The sequence below is a fragment of the Carassius gibelio genome, chromosome B23 (genome assembly GCF_023724105.1).
Source record: "Carassius gibelio isolate Cgi1373 ecotype wild population from Czech Republic chromosome B23, carGib1.2-hapl.c, whole genome shotgun sequence".
Classification (NCBI taxonomy): domain Eukaryota; kingdom Metazoa; phylum Chordata; class Actinopteri; order Cypriniformes; family Cyprinidae; genus Carassius; species Carassius gibelio.
In genome coordinates, this window is record NC_068418.1 from 18,925,878 (window position 1) to 18,947,720 (window position 21,843).

Genomic DNA, 21,843 nt, shown 5'->3' on the forward strand with positions numbered 1-21,843 from the left:
CGCACATAACAATGGGCGTGGCCTCACCCCGTCAGATGCGTCAGATGTGCCGCGGCTGTAGGAGCGAGTGAAGAAGAGGGGGATGGGGAGAATTGTTTTTGTGTTGCATTCCTGCAGTGTGTTTGACCTTTGACCTCATTGTTGTGTTCTCGTCTTCCATTCCAAACCGAGGATTTCCTGCAGTATGCCAAAGGCTGCTGGGGCTCGCCTGTTTTTCGCCCTTTCTCTGTTTACCTCCGTTTAACCAGCGTTACAAAAAATAACTCTCAGGAACGCCGCTGCTACAACAACCTACATTTTTTTGTCAAGCCGTTCTAACGAAACGCGTGCGTGTTTGAACAGAGCGACTACGCAAGTACTTGGGGCGAAAGGGTATCAAAGACCCTTCTGGTGTTGCAGCTAGCCTAGCAAGCTAGCGGGTTTGTCGTCTATCGCGCACACGTTTCATATCCGCTGCAGAAATCCGCACCCGAGCGACAACGCTGAGGAAATGAAGGACAAACAGAAGAGAAAGAAGGAGCGAACATGGGCCGAGGCAGCTCGTATGGTAATATATTAATCGTTTTAAGTCAACTGTGGCGGTTTAATCTCTGTGTGGGGTTAGGGGTGTTGTACGGGTGCCTTGAACAAAGCTGTTTCGCGCTGGGCTCGAGCTGTTGTCGGGTTGGACACATGCAGACGCCGCTGTTGCTATTTGTGTATATGTAACGTTAGGCAGTATGTGATGTTTCATAATCAGGCTCTTACATTTATGTTACATTTGCATTTGGCTTTTAATCCACGGTCCTGTACATACCCTGTCAACACAAGCGTCACATTTCTAATGTGTGTGTCCCATTTGAATGAAAGAGCCCTTGCTGGTAGCCTAGCGTATTAGCTGCTCTGCTTGTTTGACCCTTTGTTTGCAGGGCTTCTTTTAGCGAGCGGTGTAAAATGCTAAAAATACCCATTGTGGGATCCTTGTGTGTCATTAAAGACACATCTTTACAAATGTGTGTCTTAAATGCTAATTTTTACTAAGCTGTGACTGCGTTAAAATACACTAGGCCGTATTTGTATGTTTCTATCCAACTCGTATGCCATTGATCTTCTTTAGCAGTTTTGGATACTAAATAAATAAAATTACTGTTAGGGTCAATAAGCATTTTAATGCTTCACCTCTGGATTAAACATGCATTATGGCTAACAATGTTAAGACTAAACAGGTTTTCTATTATGATAGTAGGGTTTCTCCTTTATTCTCCACTGTGGTGGTCCAAGGGTGTGTAAAATTGGTCTGTCATGCATATATTGTTGCATATTAAATGTAATTTCTACATCCTGTGGTTTATATTATTCGGAAGATGCTTTTCTTAGATGATCTGCATCATCCAAGTTTCTTTGTTGCATTTGGTGTAAATTAAATTTATGCATTTAGCAGACGCTTTTATCCAAAGCAACTTACACTGCATTCAGGCTAACATTTTTTACCTAACATGGGTTCCCTGGGAATCAAACCCACAACCTTTGGTGCTAATGCAATGCTCTACCACTAACCACAGGAACATTAAATTAATAATAGATTAACTTATTAATTAGTATATTAAATGGAAAATGTGTCACGGTCAGTGTTGTTTCACACAAAAACTAGCCTCTTCATATGTCTGACCTCTAGACTTTAATCTTAGTGTTATTATAAAAAGCTTTAGTAGAAACACCTGTATAATGTGAAAATGTACAAAACCTTAGGCTAGATACAGTGTCTCAGACAAAATGAGCCTGTGCAGTTGAATTCATCAACCTGTTTTTGCTTTGTCTATGAAAAATCTTAGGTGGTTACAGTCATTTATGTCTGTCAGGTCTTTGTCTGCTTTTCTAGGTGATCTTGGCAGTTCTTGCTCTTGAATTTGATCCACCCAAACAGCCCAGACTGTCTTTGAATTTAGTCATTTCTGCAGTTTAACTCGTGGCTAATTTGAGATTAAGAAAAGAAAATGTTGTATGAACTACAGACGGTGCTATCTGGTAAAAGTACATATTGAAACTCAAGGGGTGCCGTTTTGGGTGGGGATCTCATGTGCTAAAGAAACAACAACTTGTATAATTTTATTCAATGCTGTGTTATGTATGTCACAGTTTTTAAAAGCTATAATTCTTAAAAAAAAAAAAAAAATGTGATGGCAAGTCTGTAAATCCACTTTTGATCTCATATGAATGTTTACTTTATGTATTGTCTGTGGTCGAAATCCTAGAAGATTATCAACCCAACTCATACCAGCCAAACAGATTACAGACTACTCTTTTGCAGGTATCGCACACAGTGATTGAGCTTTGGGAAGCAGGTATGGGCATGTCTTTATACCAGGAATGAAAGTCACCTACTGGCTCCTCTTCTGTAGTAATAGGACAGACTCTTGGGGAGATGCGGGCAAATGGGAACACTCACAACCAGAATTTAATGAAAGGATGATCAGGTATTTTAGATGATTCAGCTGTGTGAATGATCATGGAGCTTTAAAGAGCAATGCTACATTATATAATGACTTTGAAAGAAAAGCAGCGGTGTGAAATGGCAGCTTTGGGAGTAAGATGCAACCAGATGCTTGGGCTCAAGGCCATTGTATATCAGATCATCTTGGTGATGCACTTGGAAGCATTAGGAAATTTGAAGCAGGCCACCTATTTTAGCCTTTCTGGTCCTTTTTGATGGTCACTTGCTTAAGGTAGTTGTAATGATGTACAGCCATTCTTGGTGCGTTTAAAAAAAAATTAATAATAAAAAGAACCTATTTTTGTGAGAAAATGTGGTTTTCATTAGTCCAGATTCTGGATGTGGGTGAAGCTGCGGTTTGTTTTTTGTGGTTTTAATATTGAGTCCTCTACAAATGGTTTGGATGTTTGTGGGAACAAGGAAAATGTCCAAGACTTAAACGAGGATAAGAGCCTTTCATCCAGCAGGAGTTTTGTTTGTAAATTTAACCCCTTGCCCAGTCATTTGGATAATTATTCCTGAAATCCATGACAACGAATTGTTCTATGTAACGTCTTTAAAAAGATGATTTTACACTTGGTTCAGGTGTAATTATTATTATTGTTTACCTAATATTTTTAGTCTTAGTTCTCAGAAGAGACTTGACTACTGCTTAAAGGAATAATTTGCCCCAAAAATGTAATTTGTCATTTACTCACCCTTAAGTTGTTCCAAACCTGTATGAATTTCTTCTGCTGAACAGAACTTACATTTGTATATTTTCCATACCATTGAAGTCAATAGGGATCCACAACTGTTTGGTTACCCGCATTATTCAAAATATCCTCTGTGTTTAACAGAAGAAAGAACCTCATACAGGTTTTAAACAATATTACAGTGAGGAAATAATGAGAGCCGTTTTATTTTTGGGTCCCTTTTATCCCTTTAATAAATTGTTTAAAAGTTGGAATGAAATTGAAATTATATTTTCTAAATGCATGTTGTTGATTTTATTGTGAACCCCTCTGTTGACTTTTTCTGTTATTTCATCTGCATACACCTCACTACTTTCTTTAACTGCAAGTTTGCATTCTGATCTACCTGGATCCAATCAAAAAGTCAAGTCCCACCCTATATATTTTTTTTTATTTGGATAATCCGTTTCACTCAGATGCATGTCCCAAATATAGAAGCAATGAAGATGCTACTTGAGTTTTATCTTGGCTTTAAGACCAAACCGCATATATTTAAAAGCAGAAATGTTTGCATTGTTGTCTGTTCTCTGAATTATGGTGGTGTATAGTGTCACTTTGTTTTTTTATGCCCGATGATACGATTTAATGGCTGGGGTGAGAGGAATAAAGAACAACACAATGCATATATCTCCAGAAGCAATGCTCAAATGTGCCGCTCCTTTCAATCACATTTTGTACACTTGAAATTTTTTTATTATAAATAACTGGAAAGTTTGTCTTGTCATTGGCCTAGTAGTTTGGTTAAAGTTCTCACAGCTTGAAATTTTTCATGCCTGTTTCCTTGCAGGAAGTGAACCTGGTAGTTTATAATTTAGTGCACATTTCTTTTGTAGCTTGTGCTGTTCCATTTCCTATTCCAGTGTCCTTGGTTCTAGACTTAGCTGAGCACAGCGGGAGCAGTGCTTCCCGTTTTAACTACCATACAGGCAGAATGTTACATGCTCTTGTAGACCAGGACTAGGAGGAAATTATTTGCTCTGTATAAATGAAGAGAGAAATGTATGGTATTATTTTAATCCGTCTCACATTCCACTATTCTTTTTCTATTTCAATTTTTTTTTGCTAGTCATACAGGCTTAAAGCCTGTCATATATGCCTGGAACTACTCAGCTGTGTTTGATGGCTGCAGGTCGATGTTATGCCTTGTACATTGTGCAGAACCTGTGTAATATGGACATAACAGAAGAAGTGTTTCTGTTAAAACTGACATGGTCTTAAAATAAGTATGAATTGCTGTGGCACTGTAATTGGCAAGCTGAGAGTGTGCTGTGATTTAACTGTTAAGTGGTTTTCAAAGTAAAACCCTCACAGATTGACTTTTTTTTTTCTTCATTCTCTTTAAATGCCAAGCTTTGTTCATATACATGCAACTGTTTTTGAGTCTTTCATGCCATTACAATTGCTTGTTAAACAACTAATTGGTTATGCAACCCACCAATCTATCCCTAACTGTTCCTATACCCAAATATGAATGAATTAAAAGTGAGTTGACTGTATACTAAATTGTATAGTTGTTGATTTTGTGTTATTTGTTTGAACTCTTGCAGGTTCTGGAGAACTTTTCTGATGCCCCAATGACACCCAAACAGATTCTGCATGTCATCCAAACAAAGGGGCTCAAAGAAATGAGGTCTAGTATAAACTGTATATAATGCACTGTTTCTTTTTGTGAATAATACATTTTTTTTAATGCTTGAGGTTTGTTTTTTTAGAAGTACATTTTTGCTGCCTCTTGACTGGGTTTGAGTATCTTTATAAAATTCTGTTTTGTGTTTCTCTCTTTTTCTTAAACCTTCTTCACCCCAAAATAGAAGGTAAGATTAATTTAATTATCTATTGTTTTTTTTTTCATTTATATATATATAGATTTTTTTTTTACCTCTAAAACAGTTTAATCTTACTTTCTTGAGTAGCACTTAGACATTTGTTCCCTACTTTCCATCCTTCCTCAGTGGCACAGCTCCACTAGCCTGCCTGGTCACCATGCTTCACTCTCAGGTCAGAGGAGACAGAGTGAAGAACAGTATTTTCTTCAAGCTTCCTGGAAGGATGAGTTTGTTTACCCTAAAGGTATAGAGTCTATTAATCCCTCTAGCTTCCTTTCAGTGCTTTACACATTTCACTCTGGTTTTGCAACTGGATTATGATGCCAAACCCCACAAAGAAAGAGCTACATATCCTGTGTCTGCATGTACCCACTGATGCCTACAGAAAAATGCACTTCAGTGGACAAAGAGTCCGACTGCAAATGAGTCTGGAGATGGGACTGGCACTCCAACAGCATCCACCACATCAACAGTTGAAGGAGCAGAGCAGGAGAGTTGTGACTCCACAGAGACAGCTGCTGCTAGTGGTGAAAATGATGGTGTGTAGACTATTCATTCTTTTAATTTTTTCCCCATAATTGATTCATTCAGTCTCTTTTCCAGTAAGTGGAACAGGCTTATAAATTAAAGAAGCATATAAAAGAACTGAAAAGTAGGGGCCCCGTCTTTTGATTTTAAGAAAAGCTTTGATTTCAAATGATGATGAACATTAAATACCCTGAGCTTAAGAAGCATGTAGTGCCTGTGAGACACTGATTTCTTTTTTCTTTGGATGTGTGTGTTGCCATGGATACTGCGGCACATGACACATCGAGCAGTGACCTAGATGAGAGTGCTTTAGAACATGTATTTGTGCGTTGCGTCAAGGAGAATATATGCAAAATTATGCCTGGAAGTGACAATAAATTTACACATTTGCTCTATTTTCTGAATTTGTGTGAAAATCTTATTCATTTTGTTCTTGATAGATGTGGAAGGATGGTATTTCAAAGGCTGTTGTTTCTAGACATCAGCAGTATCTATTCATTTCTTTTAAAAATATTTTCACCATAGTTTTTGGGGGCCGATACCGATATTAGGGAGTAAAAATAAAAAAGGCCGATATATTGACTGATATTCTTTTGGTTTATTATAGTAAAGTACTTTCCCATTTTTAAATTAAATTATATAAACCCTTAAAGTTCTGCTTAATTAAAGGCTCAGCCACTTGAGTGACAAGTGGATTGCCGCTGCTGTCTCCGACATCGATCTAGGTGGGGGTGGTTTCACAAACCATCACCCGCCTTTTTGCCCATTTTCGATTATCTGGGAATGACGATCTGTGACGCTCTGCCACCATATCGGCAAAACAATATATTGGTCGTGGTCTAGTATGTGGGGGAAAAGTATACAGTGACAAATATTTTGTCTTTTCAGAATCTGATCAGTCAGGAAATAGCTGCTATTCTATCAGGTTCCAGCAGGTTTTTAAACAGTTTTAACAGTTAAAAAGTTTTTGATCAAAAACCATATCTTGAATGGTATACGTTTTAATGATCTTTTTGAAAAGGTGTTAAATTTGAGGACGGATAGACAGAAATAGCAATACAGCCTAATGTGATGACTAAACTTTAAAAGGCTGTGATTTTAGTAAATAAATATGATCTTTGCATGTTTTACTGGCTCACCGGTTCAGAGCACTTAATAATCAATGAATATCACGTTTATGACAAGTGATCTCTCCGTGTATCAAATTAACACAAGAAAAGGATTAAAATGTGATTTGCTGCAATAGTATTGTTGATGGATGTTCTGCTTGTTTCCTCTGTTTCAGCTTCTGTGGATGAGACTTCCTCCAGTGCCTCTTGCTCCACAGAACCACAGACAAGACTCAGTCGCTCCTCACAGGTACCAGCAGTGCCTAACTTCACCTTTGCACTAAACCATCGCCTTCATAACAAATTTTTACATGCAGGACCCTCCAAGAGTGGATTTTCATTTCACCTTCATTCTTATGCACAGCACTCAACTCCTCCTCAGATCACCAGTTATGCCAGAAGGCAGTTGAATGCATGATGTCACTATGTGAAAATGAGTCAATAGTGAAGTGCCGAAAGTTGACTTTATGAGTCAAATCAAGAAAACCCCACATAACACTGAAAAATATTAGTCATGACTAAGACCTTTTGCTTTTTGTCATTTTAATTTCAGGTTGGGGATTTCTTGATTTGAATAAATCATCAGATTCCAAACGGATAATTTGCCTGGTTGATCATTTACAGTAAATCCAGTAAAATATTTTGTGATTTTTAAGCCCTGAATCCACAAGAAACTCTGGCATCAATCAGCAGATTTTGAAACATAAAGGGTTAGTTCACAGAAAAATTAAAATTATGTCATTAATGACTCACCCTCATGTCGTTCCAAAGGCTTGGGCCATTACAAATTTATTGGACAGGAAAACAAGTTGATAAACATTTTCTGGGTCCAGAGCAGAGCGTTTTTTATTCACCAAGTTATATGTCCAGCTGTTGAGAAGACGCACTCCGACCGCACTGATGTCCCAGGGACACTCAGGTACAGCTGCGCAAGGTGGGGGTATTACTGCCAATTTTCCACCACAAAAGCCGGTTGCTGTCAGTCTGCAGTGGTCCTTTTCATAACTGAGAATCTCCTGTAACTAGATGCGCAAATGAGGCAAATTCGCGTCCACCACGCTGCGAGACCTCCAGACGCGCATAAACGCGTCTTTACATTGACTTAACATTGAAAACAAATCTCGCCAAATGCTCTATTCATGTTTGGTGTGAACGCAGCATAAGATGTCCTTTCTTAATATCTTAAACTGTGTTCCAAAGATAAATGGAGGTCTTAAGGGTTTGGAACGACATGAGGGTGAGTCATTAATGACATAATTTTCATTTTTTGGTGAACTATCCCTTTAAGGCCGCCTTCATGCTTTTCCCCCATCATTTGCTTAATGTTGAACTTAGACACTTGTACTGCTTTGTCAGTCTTGCAATCCCCTGCCAGCCACTCAGCTCCCATAGAGAATGAGCTTAAAACTGTCGTCTCCAGGACACTTACAACTTGTCTTTTCCTTTTATATCCTTCGTACCTGCATTAATCTTAATATTTTATTGGTAAAATCATTAACATTCTACAATCTAATAGGGCTGTGAAAAAATCGAACGTGATTTTCATGCATATCTCATCAGTAAAGACGCTCCTTTAATTAGAAGTATATCTCCAGCACGTGCGTTCAGATTATGGTTTCCAGGTTTTCACAACAAATCCTGCCCAGCTGCTTCTCGAAACTAGTCCAAAATCGCGTTTCGGAGGTTCCCCGATAAAAAAAAAAAATGCTTTCCAGGGTTAAAATGTAAGTTTTATGGCATGGTTGCCTTGGTAAAATTGGCATTTTAGGGGCTAAATATCACGTTATTGGTATTTTCGCTTCGACCCGCGGACATGAAAAACTACCTAAACTAAGCAACCCCAATACCAATAACGTGATATTTAGCCCCTAAAATGCGAAATTTTTTACAAGACAACCATGCCAAAAAAAAACAAACGTGTATTTTAACCCCGGGAAGCAATTTTTTTTTATCTGGGAACCTCCTGGAATCGCGATTAGTTTTGGACTAGTTTTGAGAAGCAACTGGGCAGGATTTGTTGTGAAAACATGACAACCCTGATCTGAACACACGCGCTGGAGATAATACTTCTAATTACAGGAGCGTCTTTACTGATGAGATGTGCATGAAAATCGCATTCAATTTTTTGCACAACCCTACAATCTAATCTCAACATATACCAGGAATTTGAAATTAAATTCTCCTCCGAGCATGCTGCTATTTTCCATGTCTGTGGAGGACCTGTGTATATGTGCTCATGATTATTTTTCCCATCTCTCTTACAGTCAGGGAGACAGAGGAAGAAAGCTGTGATGATGCCCCGTGTAGTGCTTACTCCTCTCAAGGTCAACGGTGAACACGTCCCATCAGGTTACAATAGCTCTTTTTCTTGTTCACTTTTTTTCCCCTTTCTGTTCCCCCCCCCCACTTTTCAGTGGTTTTGTATACCTGCTCCCTCTGACTGTGGATGCTCTTTATCTGAGTGGCCTGACAGTGTTTGTAATTTTACACACTGACACACTCTAATCATTTATAGTGCAGTCTCCTCAAGGGCATTTTTCCCTCAGTTCCCTCCTGTTGACAGCCGCCTCCTCTATTTCTTGGTTAACTTTGCACTAAAAGCAGCATCTTTTCTAGAAGCCACTGACATGTTTGTCACTTGATCATCAATACCCCTCAGTGTAAAAGCAGTGTTTCTGGTTTTTCCTGTCAGCCCAGCTCTGTTCCCCTTGGATATCTGCTTTGCATTTGCACCTTAGAGATATCCATTCACCCCTCTTCCTCTTTGTTTCTGTGCCTTGGGATATCCGTCCCTTTGACTTTTCGTGTTTCACGCACATGCCAAATCTTTGCCTGTGACTTTGGCCTATTTAGTGCCACTAGCCTTCATGCCTCAGCTGCCCTACCCACACTCACTCATTCTCAGAGAGTCTCACCAGCCTCCATCCTCCCCCACCTTTACCCTCAGGAGCAGCGGGGAGGCGCAGGGAAGGTTCTAGGGGGGGTCCAGGCCCCACTCTCCGTACCCGCTCCGAGCTGGGCTGGAAGCGCACCCAGCACTTCAAGAGCATACGTGGTCTTCGTTCAGGTACAGAGGATGAAAACCAAGGACCCCCATGTATTAATTACTACCCCTAAGCCCTTTGCTTACCACTTTCCATAGAAAATCAGTTATTCAATAACCCCTTTCCAGGTATTACACAGAAGGGGTGAATAGCTAACAAGTTTGAGCCAATCTAATGTCAAACTATGTCCCAATTATCATTATTTATAACCAGAAATGTATGCATTTGGATGGAGTAGGGAAAATAAACAAACAACTATTGCTATGTGTATCTTGCCATGCAGGTGTCTCAAAGTGTGTAAAAATGTGTTTTGACCTCTAACACCTCAAACACCATTTCCAGTGTCAGTGTACTTTGTTTTATTCTGTCAGATCTAGCGAAGACCAGCTTAGTGAGAGACTGTCATCTCTATTTTCATTGAAGATATGTTTTGTAGTGTGCATTATGCTTTGGTTTATTAATTGCAGCACTGGCTAATGTAATGTTGGGTTGACAAATAATGTAAAAGCTGTGTGGATTAATCAATAGCTCAGGTGGAATTAAACTATTATTATTTCTTTATTAGTTCTGCTATAACACCCTCTGATTATTTAGATTTACTAGCACTTTGAATTCATATTATCATACACTCAACAGTTTTGTGAATGTAGACAAGAGTCTGCTCTAAATATATTACATAAATATGTTCCTGCCATGCAAGGTTCTATTAAGCAATGATCATATGTACTCTCAATGTAATACTGTATTTTGCAGGTCCCATGAAAAGGAATCGAGGAGGAGTGGAGGTGGATTTTGAGACTCCAGGCTCCATTCTAGTCAACACCAACATCCGTGCTCTCATCAACACGCGCACCTTTGCTGCTTTTCCTCCTCACTCTCAGCAGCAACTACTCCAGCTTTTACCAGAGGTGGACAGACTGGTATGTTTCTTAAAAGGCCTTTTAAAATTCACTAGTTAGTTATATTTGTATATAATAGTTTGTTTGTTTTTTTATTGTGTGTAGGTTGGCCCTGATGGCCTTGCTCGGCTAAGCAGCTCGGCCCTCAACAATGAATTCTTCACTCATGCATCCCAGAGCTGGAAAGAGCGTCTAGCTGAGGGTAAATCTCTTAGTATTGTTCTGTAGTATATGTAAACAAGTGACAGAAACTGACCATGACAGGTGACTCTACATAGTTTACTATAATGGTGGATAAACTGGGAATATTTTTACTCTCTTAAAGGTGAGTTCACGCATGAGATGCAGGTTCGCTTCAGGCAAGAGATGGAAAAGGAGAAAAAAGTAGAAGCATGGAAGGAGAAATTCTTTGAGGAGTACCATGGCCAAAGGTTTGATAGCCTTTTTAAAATATTTTTAAAAGGCTTAATTCTTAGAATTGGTTTTTTTGTTTTGTTTTTTTTTTAATATTATTTTTTTCCCATTTATTTCTTCAGGTCTGGGTTGACCAGAGAAGAGGCATTAAAGCTCACAATGAGTGATGCTGGAGATGTTGCCAGTGCAGTTCTTGACTCTGATTGTGCTACAGTGGCTACACCCAAGAGGCGAAGTGTCGGAAGAAGACGGAGGGAAGGCCGTATCAGACGACGTTCACGGGCTGACCTCAGACGCAGAGCTCGGCGCACACTTTGCAAAACTACAACAGTAGCTGTACCTCCAGCAGAGACAACAGAAAGCACTGCAACTCCAGATGTTGAACCATCAGTTGCATCACCAGTGCCAGAAGCAACAGCGGTTCAGGGAGAGGTGGTCCTTCAAACAGACCTCGGACTGGAAGCTCCAGAAGAAAACCTTTCTGCAGAGGCAGTGCCCTCTCCTGCTCCTGTACCCACACCTCCTCCAGCTTCTACAAGCTCAACCTGCGATGAACCAGAAGCCTCCACACACCTGCTACCTGAAGTACCTGAACCAGCTGTTGCATCCACTTCCTCTCCTTCCTCATCCTCCTCCTCAACCTCATCATCATCATCATCTCCCTCTTCTTCTCCCTCCTCTGCCTCAGAAAGACAGACTTTTGCTGCAAGCTCCGATTCCTCTTCTTCCTCTTCCTCCTCCACGGCTGTTGTTGCCACCGACCCGCTGGATGATGTGGCTTCAGTCATTACCACTGGTACAGCGGGCACTGGCACAAGCAGCCGAGAGAGCAGCCCCGCTGCCAGTCCTGCCACAGCAAGTCCAGCAATTCAGCTCAAGGAACAGAAGAGAAGGCCAGACGAGTCCCAGGCCTTCACCAGCTTTCCCGAGAAAAGGGCGCGGCTGGATGAGCGTCAGTCCTTTCGTAACACAGTTGACTGTGTGCACTCAGAAAAGCCACAGCCTACAACAGAGGAGCCCAAGGTCCCGCCAATCCGGGTATGTTGGATACGTCATTTTATTTTATTTTTTTTTCAGATTAGTCTCTTGTACACCTCGTTGTAGTTAAAAACAGTATTTATGTAAACCACAACTCATATGAATATTTCTCTTCTGCCCATTCCACTAGATACAGCTCTCCCGGATCAAACCGCCCTGGGTCAAAGGGCCGCCAACGTACCAAATCTGTCCCCGCATCGTCTCCCCCAGTGAAGGGTCGCGGCGCTCTGGGACAGGGGCACGCACCCTGGCAGACATCAAGGCCCGTGCACAGCAAGCCCGTGCCCAGCGGGAAGCCGCTGCTGCTGTTGCAGCCTCTGGGGATGGGGGAGGGCCTGGGGGGAGCGGCCCGGGGGGTGGTACTGGGATACCGGATCGCTCCAGCGGGAGGCGTTCAAGAGAGCACCCAGGTCCCGTTGAACCTGGAGGAGGAGGAGGAAGACGAGGAGGAAGAGTTGATTTGGAGGAGCAGGAATCGCCTGCGAGCTCTCATTCGTCTGGAGCACAACTACAGCTATCCAGTCTAGATTCAACAGACAGGCCTCAAACCTCCAGCCCACCTACCGAACCATCTCCTTCCTCTGTGTCTTCAAACCCATCTCTACCACCATCAGAGTCTCCAAAAACACTCACGCTATCGCCACCTACAACTGACAGCCCTGCTTCCCAGGATCAGGTGGAAGAGATTTGTGAAGTGGAAGAGGTGACTGCCTGCTCGAGTGATAAAACCTCAGAGCAGACCTTAGACACCCCAGTGCCTACGCCAAGTGAACCAGAGTCTTTTTGCAGTCACCAAGAGGGGAGAGGTGAGGAGGCAGAGTCCGGTGAGAGCAGAACAACTACCCCTGTTTGCACCTCAGCATCGAATGATGCCATTTCTTTAATGCCCACCTCCATACCAGACTCGCTGCCAAGATTTGGTGCCCAAGGTGTGGATGTAATCAGGACCTTGGCAGCTTCTTCTCAATCCTGGGAAGGTGAAAAGAATAGTGGTGATCATCACCCAGGGACAACTGGAGTTATCCAGCATGGCTCAGACTTGAAAATACCCAAAGAGACACTTGTTACAGCCCGAAATGGATGGGTAGAAAGTAGTGAAGAGCATTCCATGAGAGAGGAGATGCTACATTTGCATAGGAATGGAGGAAATGAGGCTGATTGCAAATATGAATCGGCCCCTCTGCCTTGTCTACCAAGTAATCCTGGCGAGGAAGACACTGGAGCACACAGTGATTCTACTGAGACAGCATCTGACTTTGAAAATGAAATTCAAGAGGATGAAACACTGGACTGGCATGGAACCCAGATGAATAGTAATGGCATGCAAGCTCAGAATACAAAGTCGCAGAATCAACCAGTCATTCAGACCTCAAGTCGACTCACTTCAGTGTTGAATCCTCCTCATCACCAGCAACCAGTCATACAAACCCATATATCTAACCCCAACCATACTCAAACTGTCATTCAGCCTCGCTTTCCTAATGGTGTGCCAAACCAGCCCGTCAATCATCCCCACAAGCAGCATCCAATTCATAGCCATGCTATAAACCATACGCAGGACCAGATTGCCACTGCGCCCCCACAAGCCCAAGTGCAAGCTTACCTGACACAGGCAGAGAGGAACCAAAGTAGAAATCTACGACTGAATGATAATGGCAATGGAGTGAAGCTGTTTGTCTCAACAGAGGATGACACCAAACCTCTCGGCATAGCATCTGGAGAAGATTTTGCTTTAAAGAATTCTGCAGTTCCTCCTGTTGGCAGAAGAGTCCAAGGTTCATCTCGACCAGTTTCCTCTGTAGAGGCCAACAACCCTCTTGTCACCCAACTTCTTCAAGGCAGCCTACCCTTAGAGAAGGTCTTACCCCAGCCTCACTCCATCAGCAAGCTGGAAATTAATAGATTTCCAGGTGCCCCTGCCAGTAACTCAGCCAGTTGCCAACCTCAGAGAAATCTGGGACTACGTTTTAGAGGCCCATCCGAGTCAGGAGGACCTATAGAAACTGGCGGATCTGACTTCCAGCACAAAGCCCTATCCACCCGAGTGTCTCCTGGACCTGGTCGGAACTTTGGTTCTTCACCACCGGGTTCTACTCCATCTCGAATGGCATGCTTGTTTGAGGAAGCTAGCCAAAGATCCACAAATGTTCAGTTCACTTCTCAACAACCCGGAGGTGCAGTGCCCCCTGGAGCAGTACCTGTAATAACATCCCTCCCTTCAAACTCCTCTGCTAGAATCTCAATGGATGTGAACTCTCATAATGCTCCAGTTTATGAATCAGCTGTCATTAAAGAGCACCCTGGACCTCTTCCTCCAAGGGGTGAAAATCCAGAGAGGCCAGCTGGCTTTCAACAGCATCCTAACAATCTCTCCCAGTCTGTCTGCAGAACCACACCTGATGCTCCCTCACCTCCACATGGCGACTTTTGTCCATCGGAGGTTGTACCTACTGTTAAGATTAACTGGCGCCCGAGCAAACCCCAACCACCTCAGCATCAGATGTATCAGCAACAGCTGTCTCCTGTAGCTACAGTAAAGAATGAAGTCTCATCACGCCCTTCGTGCCAACAAGCTCTGACCAAAAACTCGCCTGTTCCAAACAGTGGCAATACTTCTGTTGTAATAACCAAAAAGGAGCCTCTGGACAATTTTCATGGAGGTGGTGGGGCTATGGAAGGACTGCTTAATATGGAAATGTCTCTTGTTAGAATGGCGAAGAAGGAACAAGTAAAAAATCCATATGCCCGCCAAGCAGACACCTCAGCTTCTCCTGTCTCCTCCTCCCCTTCCTCATTGGCCTCTAGTTTCCCTTACCAGCTATATGGCAAGCTACCAAAACTACAGCAGAGTGGGGGCAACGGAGGGTCCTCATCCAGCTTCAGTTACACAGCTAATGTGTCCGTGGTGGATGGTAACGGGTTCTCCCGCAGTTTAGCTGATGGTGTATTGCAGCTAAGGCCACGTGTGAGCGTCAGCAACAGTGGAGGCCAGAATGCTACACTTAGCATTCAGGCATTCGCGGACAGTGCTGCAGAAGAAGTAGCTCTCAAGTGTTCCTGCCGACTTAAGGCTATGATCATGTGCCAGGGCTGTGGCGCTTTCTGCCATGACGATTGCATTGGCCCCTCAAAACTGTGTGTGTCATGTCTGGTTGTCAGATAGTTTATTGCAGCTCCTCCAAACTGAGCCTGTTGGTCAGCGCAAATGCTTTGACCACTCCAGACAATTCTAGCCCATTGCCTGTGGTTTGAATACCACTGGAAGTTTTTGACTCTTTTGAGCCAAGAATGAGGCAGGACACTGCATTGGTCAAATGGGACTTTTTTTTTTTTTTTTTTTTTTTTTTTTTTGATGGGCCAGGCAATACAATAGGGCTGGAAGATTATACTTGTAAGATAAAAATTCAGTCTGTATTTTTGTTGCATATTTTTTTCTATTGATGTTATAGTATTATTATTATTATTATTATTATTATTATTACAATAATAATGATATTGTTGTTATTATTGTTTGTAGTATTACATGAATTTACATGGCACGGTTGATTGTAAATTGTGCCTTTTTTTCCCCCAACAAAACATTTACCTCATCTTCTTGACACCAGTCATCAGTTCAGTGTGAAAATGGTGGCGTTCCGGTTTGCTTTCTTCTCTCGAATTCCTCTCAGTGAAGAGAGCTTTAGGAGAATTTTGTGTGTAATGTCTTGCAAAGATTATTTTTTTAATTATTAAATAAGAATATACATTTTTGTTATTTTGTAAGTGCTTTCACTTTTCTTTTTGTTTCCATTTTTATTTTCTTATCCAAAGCGAAGTCCAGTCTGTACTTGGCAGTTAAGCACAGTATTCAAATCTAATAAAGCTGAAAGTGAGCATATTTTCTCTCTTTGAATTTTTTTTTTTTTTTTTTTTTTTACTGAGGGTAATGTGGGCCAAAGTTGTGTTTGGGGAAAAAAGGTATCATTGTATCACCACAGTGATACATTGGTATCATTGTATTTGTTTCCACAGCATGTGCAAATATTTATTTTAATGTCACCCATTTAGGCACTACTTATTGTCTTCAGCCCTCATAATAATGCATACAGTATGGTCCACACTTTCAGAAATCTAAATTATGCATTAAATCATTTAACCCATCTCACATGTGAGCCCAATATTTATCAGTGTTTAGAATTTATTTAATTTAACATTAAATGGTTGCAGAGACGATGTTCTGAGTTTTTTTTAAATACATGATGCTTTGGTTTGTGTTCTCCAAAAACTGTACATTGATTTGCAAGTCAATTTGGACCCTCTAGTCTTAACATTTGGCACCTCATTTTTAATTGTATGCCACGTGCACACTTTCATTTGCATAATGAAAATAATATCATTTTACAGATGAAGGATTTTGGTCATGATATAGATTATATAAATGTATAATTCAAAACAGTTTTTTATTTTTTTATTTTTTTTCTCCCGAATTAGTGCATTCTACATCACTGGACAAAGTGCACATCAGAGTTTTACCACAATTCAGAGCACCATTTTATAACTTGTTACACAACTATAGACTATACCTTTTATACTTCTATATAGTAAAACGCAAGGGTCCTAAAACAGGACAAAACCAAGACTATTTCAAATTGGCAAAACACCTCAGATAATGTAGTCTATCTAGATAGTCTTTCATCTTGAAATCCCTGAAATTGTACGACACAGATTATGTTGGACGATCACATTTTTAAACTTGACATTGTATTTTCACACAATGCAAGTGTATTTCAGCTCACAATTAGAATTTTTTTTACAAGTCCATACACCAGAAGAATATTTTGATTTTCACTTTTCTTGGTAAATCTGAGCTGAAACTACATTTTACATAGCTCACAAACCTACGGAGCCCCGCACATGACATGCAGGAAAAAATAGTGGGCTAAATTGTGTGCACGATTTACTAATTCGTTCCCTCAATGTACTAAAACATGCACACGATTTATTTATTTTTTCTTGCATGTCATGTGCGGGGCTCCGTACAAAACAAGTGAGGATACACTGCATTTATAATTTTGTAACCTGTTAGCTACTAATGTCCGTTGGTTATCATTTTAGACCATGAATCCAGATCCAGCATTAAACCAAATTTTCTTTATAAATAAAATTGATTATCTATGCATCCTGACTTGGCTGAACAAAGAGTGGTGAAATTCTATGATAAAGGTTATCAGGATAATGCAAAAAGTGAATTCTTGATGTGACCGTGCTAGGTACATTAGAATAGAATAGACTATTCGCTGGAAGGAGAAGTCTACTTCTCTCTGTAGTAAAGAAGATACATCTTGAGAGGGTCTGGCAAAGGCAGGCTAAGGATCCTCTCTCTTAAGAGGTTTACCGGAGTCTCTATCACCAAAACACTGCCCTCATTCCTTCTCTCATTCTCTTCTTGTTGTTCACAAACCCTTCTGCAGTCTTCATCTTCATCCTCATTGTCTGTGGAAGACTGATTGTTGTTGTTGTCCATGGGTCCGGGAATCAAGCGACTCATGAACAAATAACTATTGGTCAGAAGAGGGGTGTCACGATGCTCTAGTCTATGTATAAAGTGATTTCTCCGCTTAAATCCATTTCTCTGTGGTAGCGGCAAGGATCCAGAACCGGATTTCTTTAGAATGTGACGGATGGAAATGCGGGCCAGATCCTGAAGACTCCGCACCTCGAACATTACAGCTGGACAGCATGAAACATGGGGGGAGGGGGGGTTGACTGCATGTATGTATATACACACCAATCCTATTATCATTATACTCTATATACACGACAGTTCAGAAGTTGGGTTGGTAAGATTCGTTTTTTTTTTTATTTAATTATTAATATTATTATTTCAAAATTTTTCTTACAAAGGCTGCATTTATTTGATTCAAAATGCTGTTAAAAATAGTAGTTATATTATAAAACAGTATTACAATTCAAATTAGCTGTTTTCTATTTTTAAATATTTTAAAATGTAATTAATTCCTGTGATGTCAAAGCTGAATTTTCAGTAGCTACGACTCAGACCACACGACCAGAAGTCAAGTTGGAAACAAGTGAAACTATATCCTTTTTTTTTCAGCTTTCTAACATAAAGGAATTCGAAAAAATTTAAATTTTTACTTAGACTTTATATCATGCTAATTCTTTTTTTAATATATATATATATACTTCTAAACCGTAGAATACAGTGCTGTTCAAATGTCTCATAGAAGTGAAATTGCTTATTTTTTGTAGTTTTCTAATTTAATATACCAAAATAAAGAAAAGTCACAATAATCTAATATAATAAAATGATTTAAAATACAGCATGTGACTTACGTAGAGATACTGCTCTCGGTTTGCCATTTTCTCTGTGCTTAGGGAGCACAAGTGGTGCGAAGGACACCGCAATGATCTTTCTGGTCTCCCATGTGTTATATCCTGTCCGAGTAATTTTAGTGAGCTAGAAAAAATAAGAAATGCATAGACATATATACATTTCACACACAATCTCTCCTGGATTAGGTGAAACCAGATGTACCATACAGTTGCTTTGCCTTTCAATTATTCACCTTTTCTTCCAGAGGCAGTACTAAGATGCCCCCAACCTTCAACAGCTTCTTCATGTAGTCTTCATGTTCTCTCTGGACCCCTGCGCCACAGTAAACCCTGTCATACTGCCTGCTTTCCAGGGCAATCTCCAGACAGTTGCCCACCACAAAGGAAGGCTCACAGAACTCAAACCTAGACCAAAAATATTGACCGTTTCAGTCACTTCATTTTGCACACTACACTTTGAACAAGGGAATGAGTTTATATTATAAGACCCAAAAGTTATTACACCTGTCAAAACTATCATTTGTCTTGATGAAGAAGTCCAGCTTCTGATAAGCATATTCCATAACATCTTCATGTAATTCCACACCATGATTCACACCAAACGGTCCTGGAAATATGACAGAGAATATCAGTGAGCACATTATGGCATATTTTCTTTAACTCAAAAGAAGATATTTTGAAGAATTATGGTGACCAAAAAGCTTCAGTTCTCATTGATTTCCACTGTATGAAAAAAACCCCAATGGAATTGAGTGAGAATGGAAACTGTTTAGTTATAGAATTTTATACAGGTTTGGAATGACATAGGGGTAGTAAATGATGGCAGAGCAAAAAGAAAGTGTTCATATTCTCTATGAACTCACCCAGTATAAGTCCCACCATGGTGCTGAGGTAGCCTGTGCCACTGCCCAGGTTAAGAAAGGACAAGCCAGGCTGCAGGTCTAGAGCCTCCATCACCTCAGAGTAGATACAGGGTGCAGAGAGGTGGATGTTGCCGTGTCTCCAGGCCAGATCCTTGTAGGCACTGTCACGGAATTCTTCCAAATAGTAGTCAGCACGATCAATGGCCCTGAAGGCATGTTCAACCAGATCTGAGCGAATGTACTGGGCATCCTTCAGGTTGTCAATTAACTCATCATTGTCCTCCCCAGCGCTGACTGCACCTCCCATTTTAGCTCTTTTTTTGGGTGCAAATCAGAAGAGAAGAAAATAAAAGACGTAAGAATGCATGTAAACAAAGGTGAAGAACTGGAAACATACTTCATGTTGATTCGGTTCTTTAAAAAAGTTTAACTGTTAAATGACCAATTCCATTAGTTTTGTGCTGTAACAGTGGATCTGAAATGATTTTGCTTCAGTGGCACCCCATCACAGTACCAGGATTGAGTAACATATAAAACCGAAATGTTTTAATAATACCATGAAATTAATAAACCAAAAAATATGCTAAATTATTAACCTAACATAGGCAGAATAGGGAAACTTACAAATGAAGTTTCTTGAATTTTGTGGGGTCAGTAATAATTTTCTAATAAAAGTCTTTTTTACAATTTAAGATAATTTTTATCATTTGTTATTATCAATGATAAAAACAACTACTATTTATTTTTTATTATATATATTTTTTTTATTTCGTTTTTTTGATGAACAGAAATTTCTAAATAATAGCATTTATGTCAAATCGAAATCCTTTTTGAAATATTTTTTTTTAACTTACGATCAATTTAATGCATCTTTTCTTAATAAAAGTATTAATACATTTATTTTTAAATATACTACCTTCTGCCGCCAAATGTTTTCTGTAGTTTGGTTAAATTTCTCTTGAATTTTGGTTGTTCCTTGCTCTAGGCAGCCAGAAATTAAACACAAATTTAACTAGGGTTGACAAATTTCGGCATGCCTGTTTATTTTGCCATTCTAACTATGCATAATCATTTTAGTTAAATTTTATGTTTTTGTATAAAATGCATATAACACATTTCTGTCCCAGACAACACTTTAGATTGTGGCCCACTTGTTGAGAACCACTTAACTACTGTCAAGCAGAATTTGTCCAAATACATTTTGTAATCAATCTGAAAACTCAGTTCATAAGACTTCTTCTTGAGGAGCATTGTTGATAATTGTTTTAGAATATTATTTGTTTAAATGACACTATATTTATTTATTTATTTATTTTCTTATCTAATGCAATGACATTCGTATGTCTTTAAGTGTCCAAATACTTTTGATGCTACTGCAAATGTTTTGGGCCTAACAAAACAGCATTTTTTGTCCAGATGACGGGTGATGGCGCTGTGCTGCTGGAAAGCTTCCCCAGAGACGCTGTGTAGAAACTGCAGATGTGAGGCATACTCCCACCAATCACCGCGCGCTCAAATGCAGCTGCGCCATTCGCTAACAAACGCATATTGTGCAATGTTTTGTTGAACATCCGGGTAGTTACTTAAATACAGTTAAATATGAAACAACATACACCAGCCCTTTAATTTTTAATCACCACGACCTGCCGTTCATTCTGCACATTCTACTGGTTAGTCTTAGTGAAAATGCACTAACAAAGATAATTATATTATCACGCCATAATTATACTACATAACAGCTAGCACGATATAATGAGCTTACCTGCAAAAAATAAACGCAAATGAAGACGAAGACGTGAAAAATTGGGATGGAGGTGTTTGGGTAGGAACTCGTCACGTGAAACACCCCGACGACGACTTCACAGTCGACCGAGCTGAATCGTCTGACACCCTAAAACACCCTTATTAAGGTCCGTTAGCTGTCCATTCGGTTAAATGTCTCCTGTTGTTTCGGTCTCTCGGTTTCTTCCCATAAACGTTCACGGCGAGCAGCGCTGGATGTAAACATTGGCCAGATGACTCTGTGACGTCACGCACACAAACACAAAATATGGGGCATGGAGCACATGGGTCCTGCACTACATTATTTTCGTGACATATTCATAAACACAGCAGTCTCTGGCGTCGCTTAGGGGTATAGGGATAAATGCGGAAGTAGTTAACACATTTTTATTGGTGAATAATTCTCAAGGTGGTTATTTCTATTTAATTATTTTATGGCCACATTAAACATGTCCACTAAAGAAAAGATTGTTGACCTGTAGCAGGGCATGATGTCACACCATATGGGATAAGTTGTCAAAGAGGAATCACATATCAATAGCCTATTAATGGTTTTTCAGCCACATGTAGACAGTAAAATAAATCTATAACTTTTAAAAGACGTGAAAACTAGCTGGTCTCCTTGACCATTTCAATTCAAATCTGAAGGAAAGAATCGCTATACACTTTCAAAATATTGTTTAAAGTTTTTTTAACAATATTTTGGATTTTATTGTAAGTCATTTTATCAGTATTGGTCTTAATATTAATCTTGACAAAATACAAATACATCCCTTATTTTTTTATGACTTTTATCAGCTTAA

General features: G+C 40.1%; 2 protein-coding genes across 3 annotated transcripts; one reads left to right on the forward strand and one right to left on the reverse strand.

Moving 5' to 3' along the window:
* Positions 1-35: 35 nt before the first annotated feature.
* On the forward strand, positions 36-15,939 carry asxl1 (ASXL transcriptional regulator 1). Of its 2 annotated transcripts, XM_052593726.1 has the most exons (13): positions 36-547; positions 4,752-4,834; positions 5,016-5,018; positions 5,157-5,274; positions 5,416-5,569; positions 6,844-6,917; positions 8,932-9,016; positions 9,615-9,734; positions 10,465-10,631; positions 10,716-10,812; positions 10,936-11,041; positions 11,147-12,062; positions 12,193-15,939. In XM_052593726.1, exons 1-13 carry the CDS (start codon positions 491-493, stop codon positions 15,223-15,225), a joined length of 5,013 nt encoding a protein of 1,670 aa, XP_052449686.1. In that variant the 5' UTR covers positions 36-490; the 3' UTR covers positions 15,226-15,939. The 2 variants fall into 2 exon arrangements, with proteins under 2 accessions (XP_052449686.1, XP_052449687.1); XM_052593727.1 differs by lacking the exon at positions 9,615-9,734 and having other exon boundaries at positions 404-547.
* A 555-nt stretch (positions 15,940-16,494) lies between these two features.
* On the reverse strand, positions 16,495-21,377 carry LOC128011396 (protein-L-isoaspartate O-methyltransferase domain-containing protein 2). Its single transcript, XM_052593725.1, has 6 exons — positions 21,021-21,377; positions 19,259-19,572; positions 18,900-19,002; positions 18,629-18,800; positions 18,396-18,519; positions 16,495-17,771 (listed from the first exon to the last, which is right to left on the reverse strand). Exons 2-6 carry the CDS (start codon positions 19,563-19,565, stop codon positions 17,353-17,355), a joined length of 1,125 nt encoding a protein of 374 aa, XP_052449685.1. The 5' UTR covers positions 19,566-19,572; positions 21,021-21,377; the 3' UTR covers positions 16,495-17,352.
* Between the last annotated feature and the right edge of the window lie 466 nt (positions 21,378-21,843).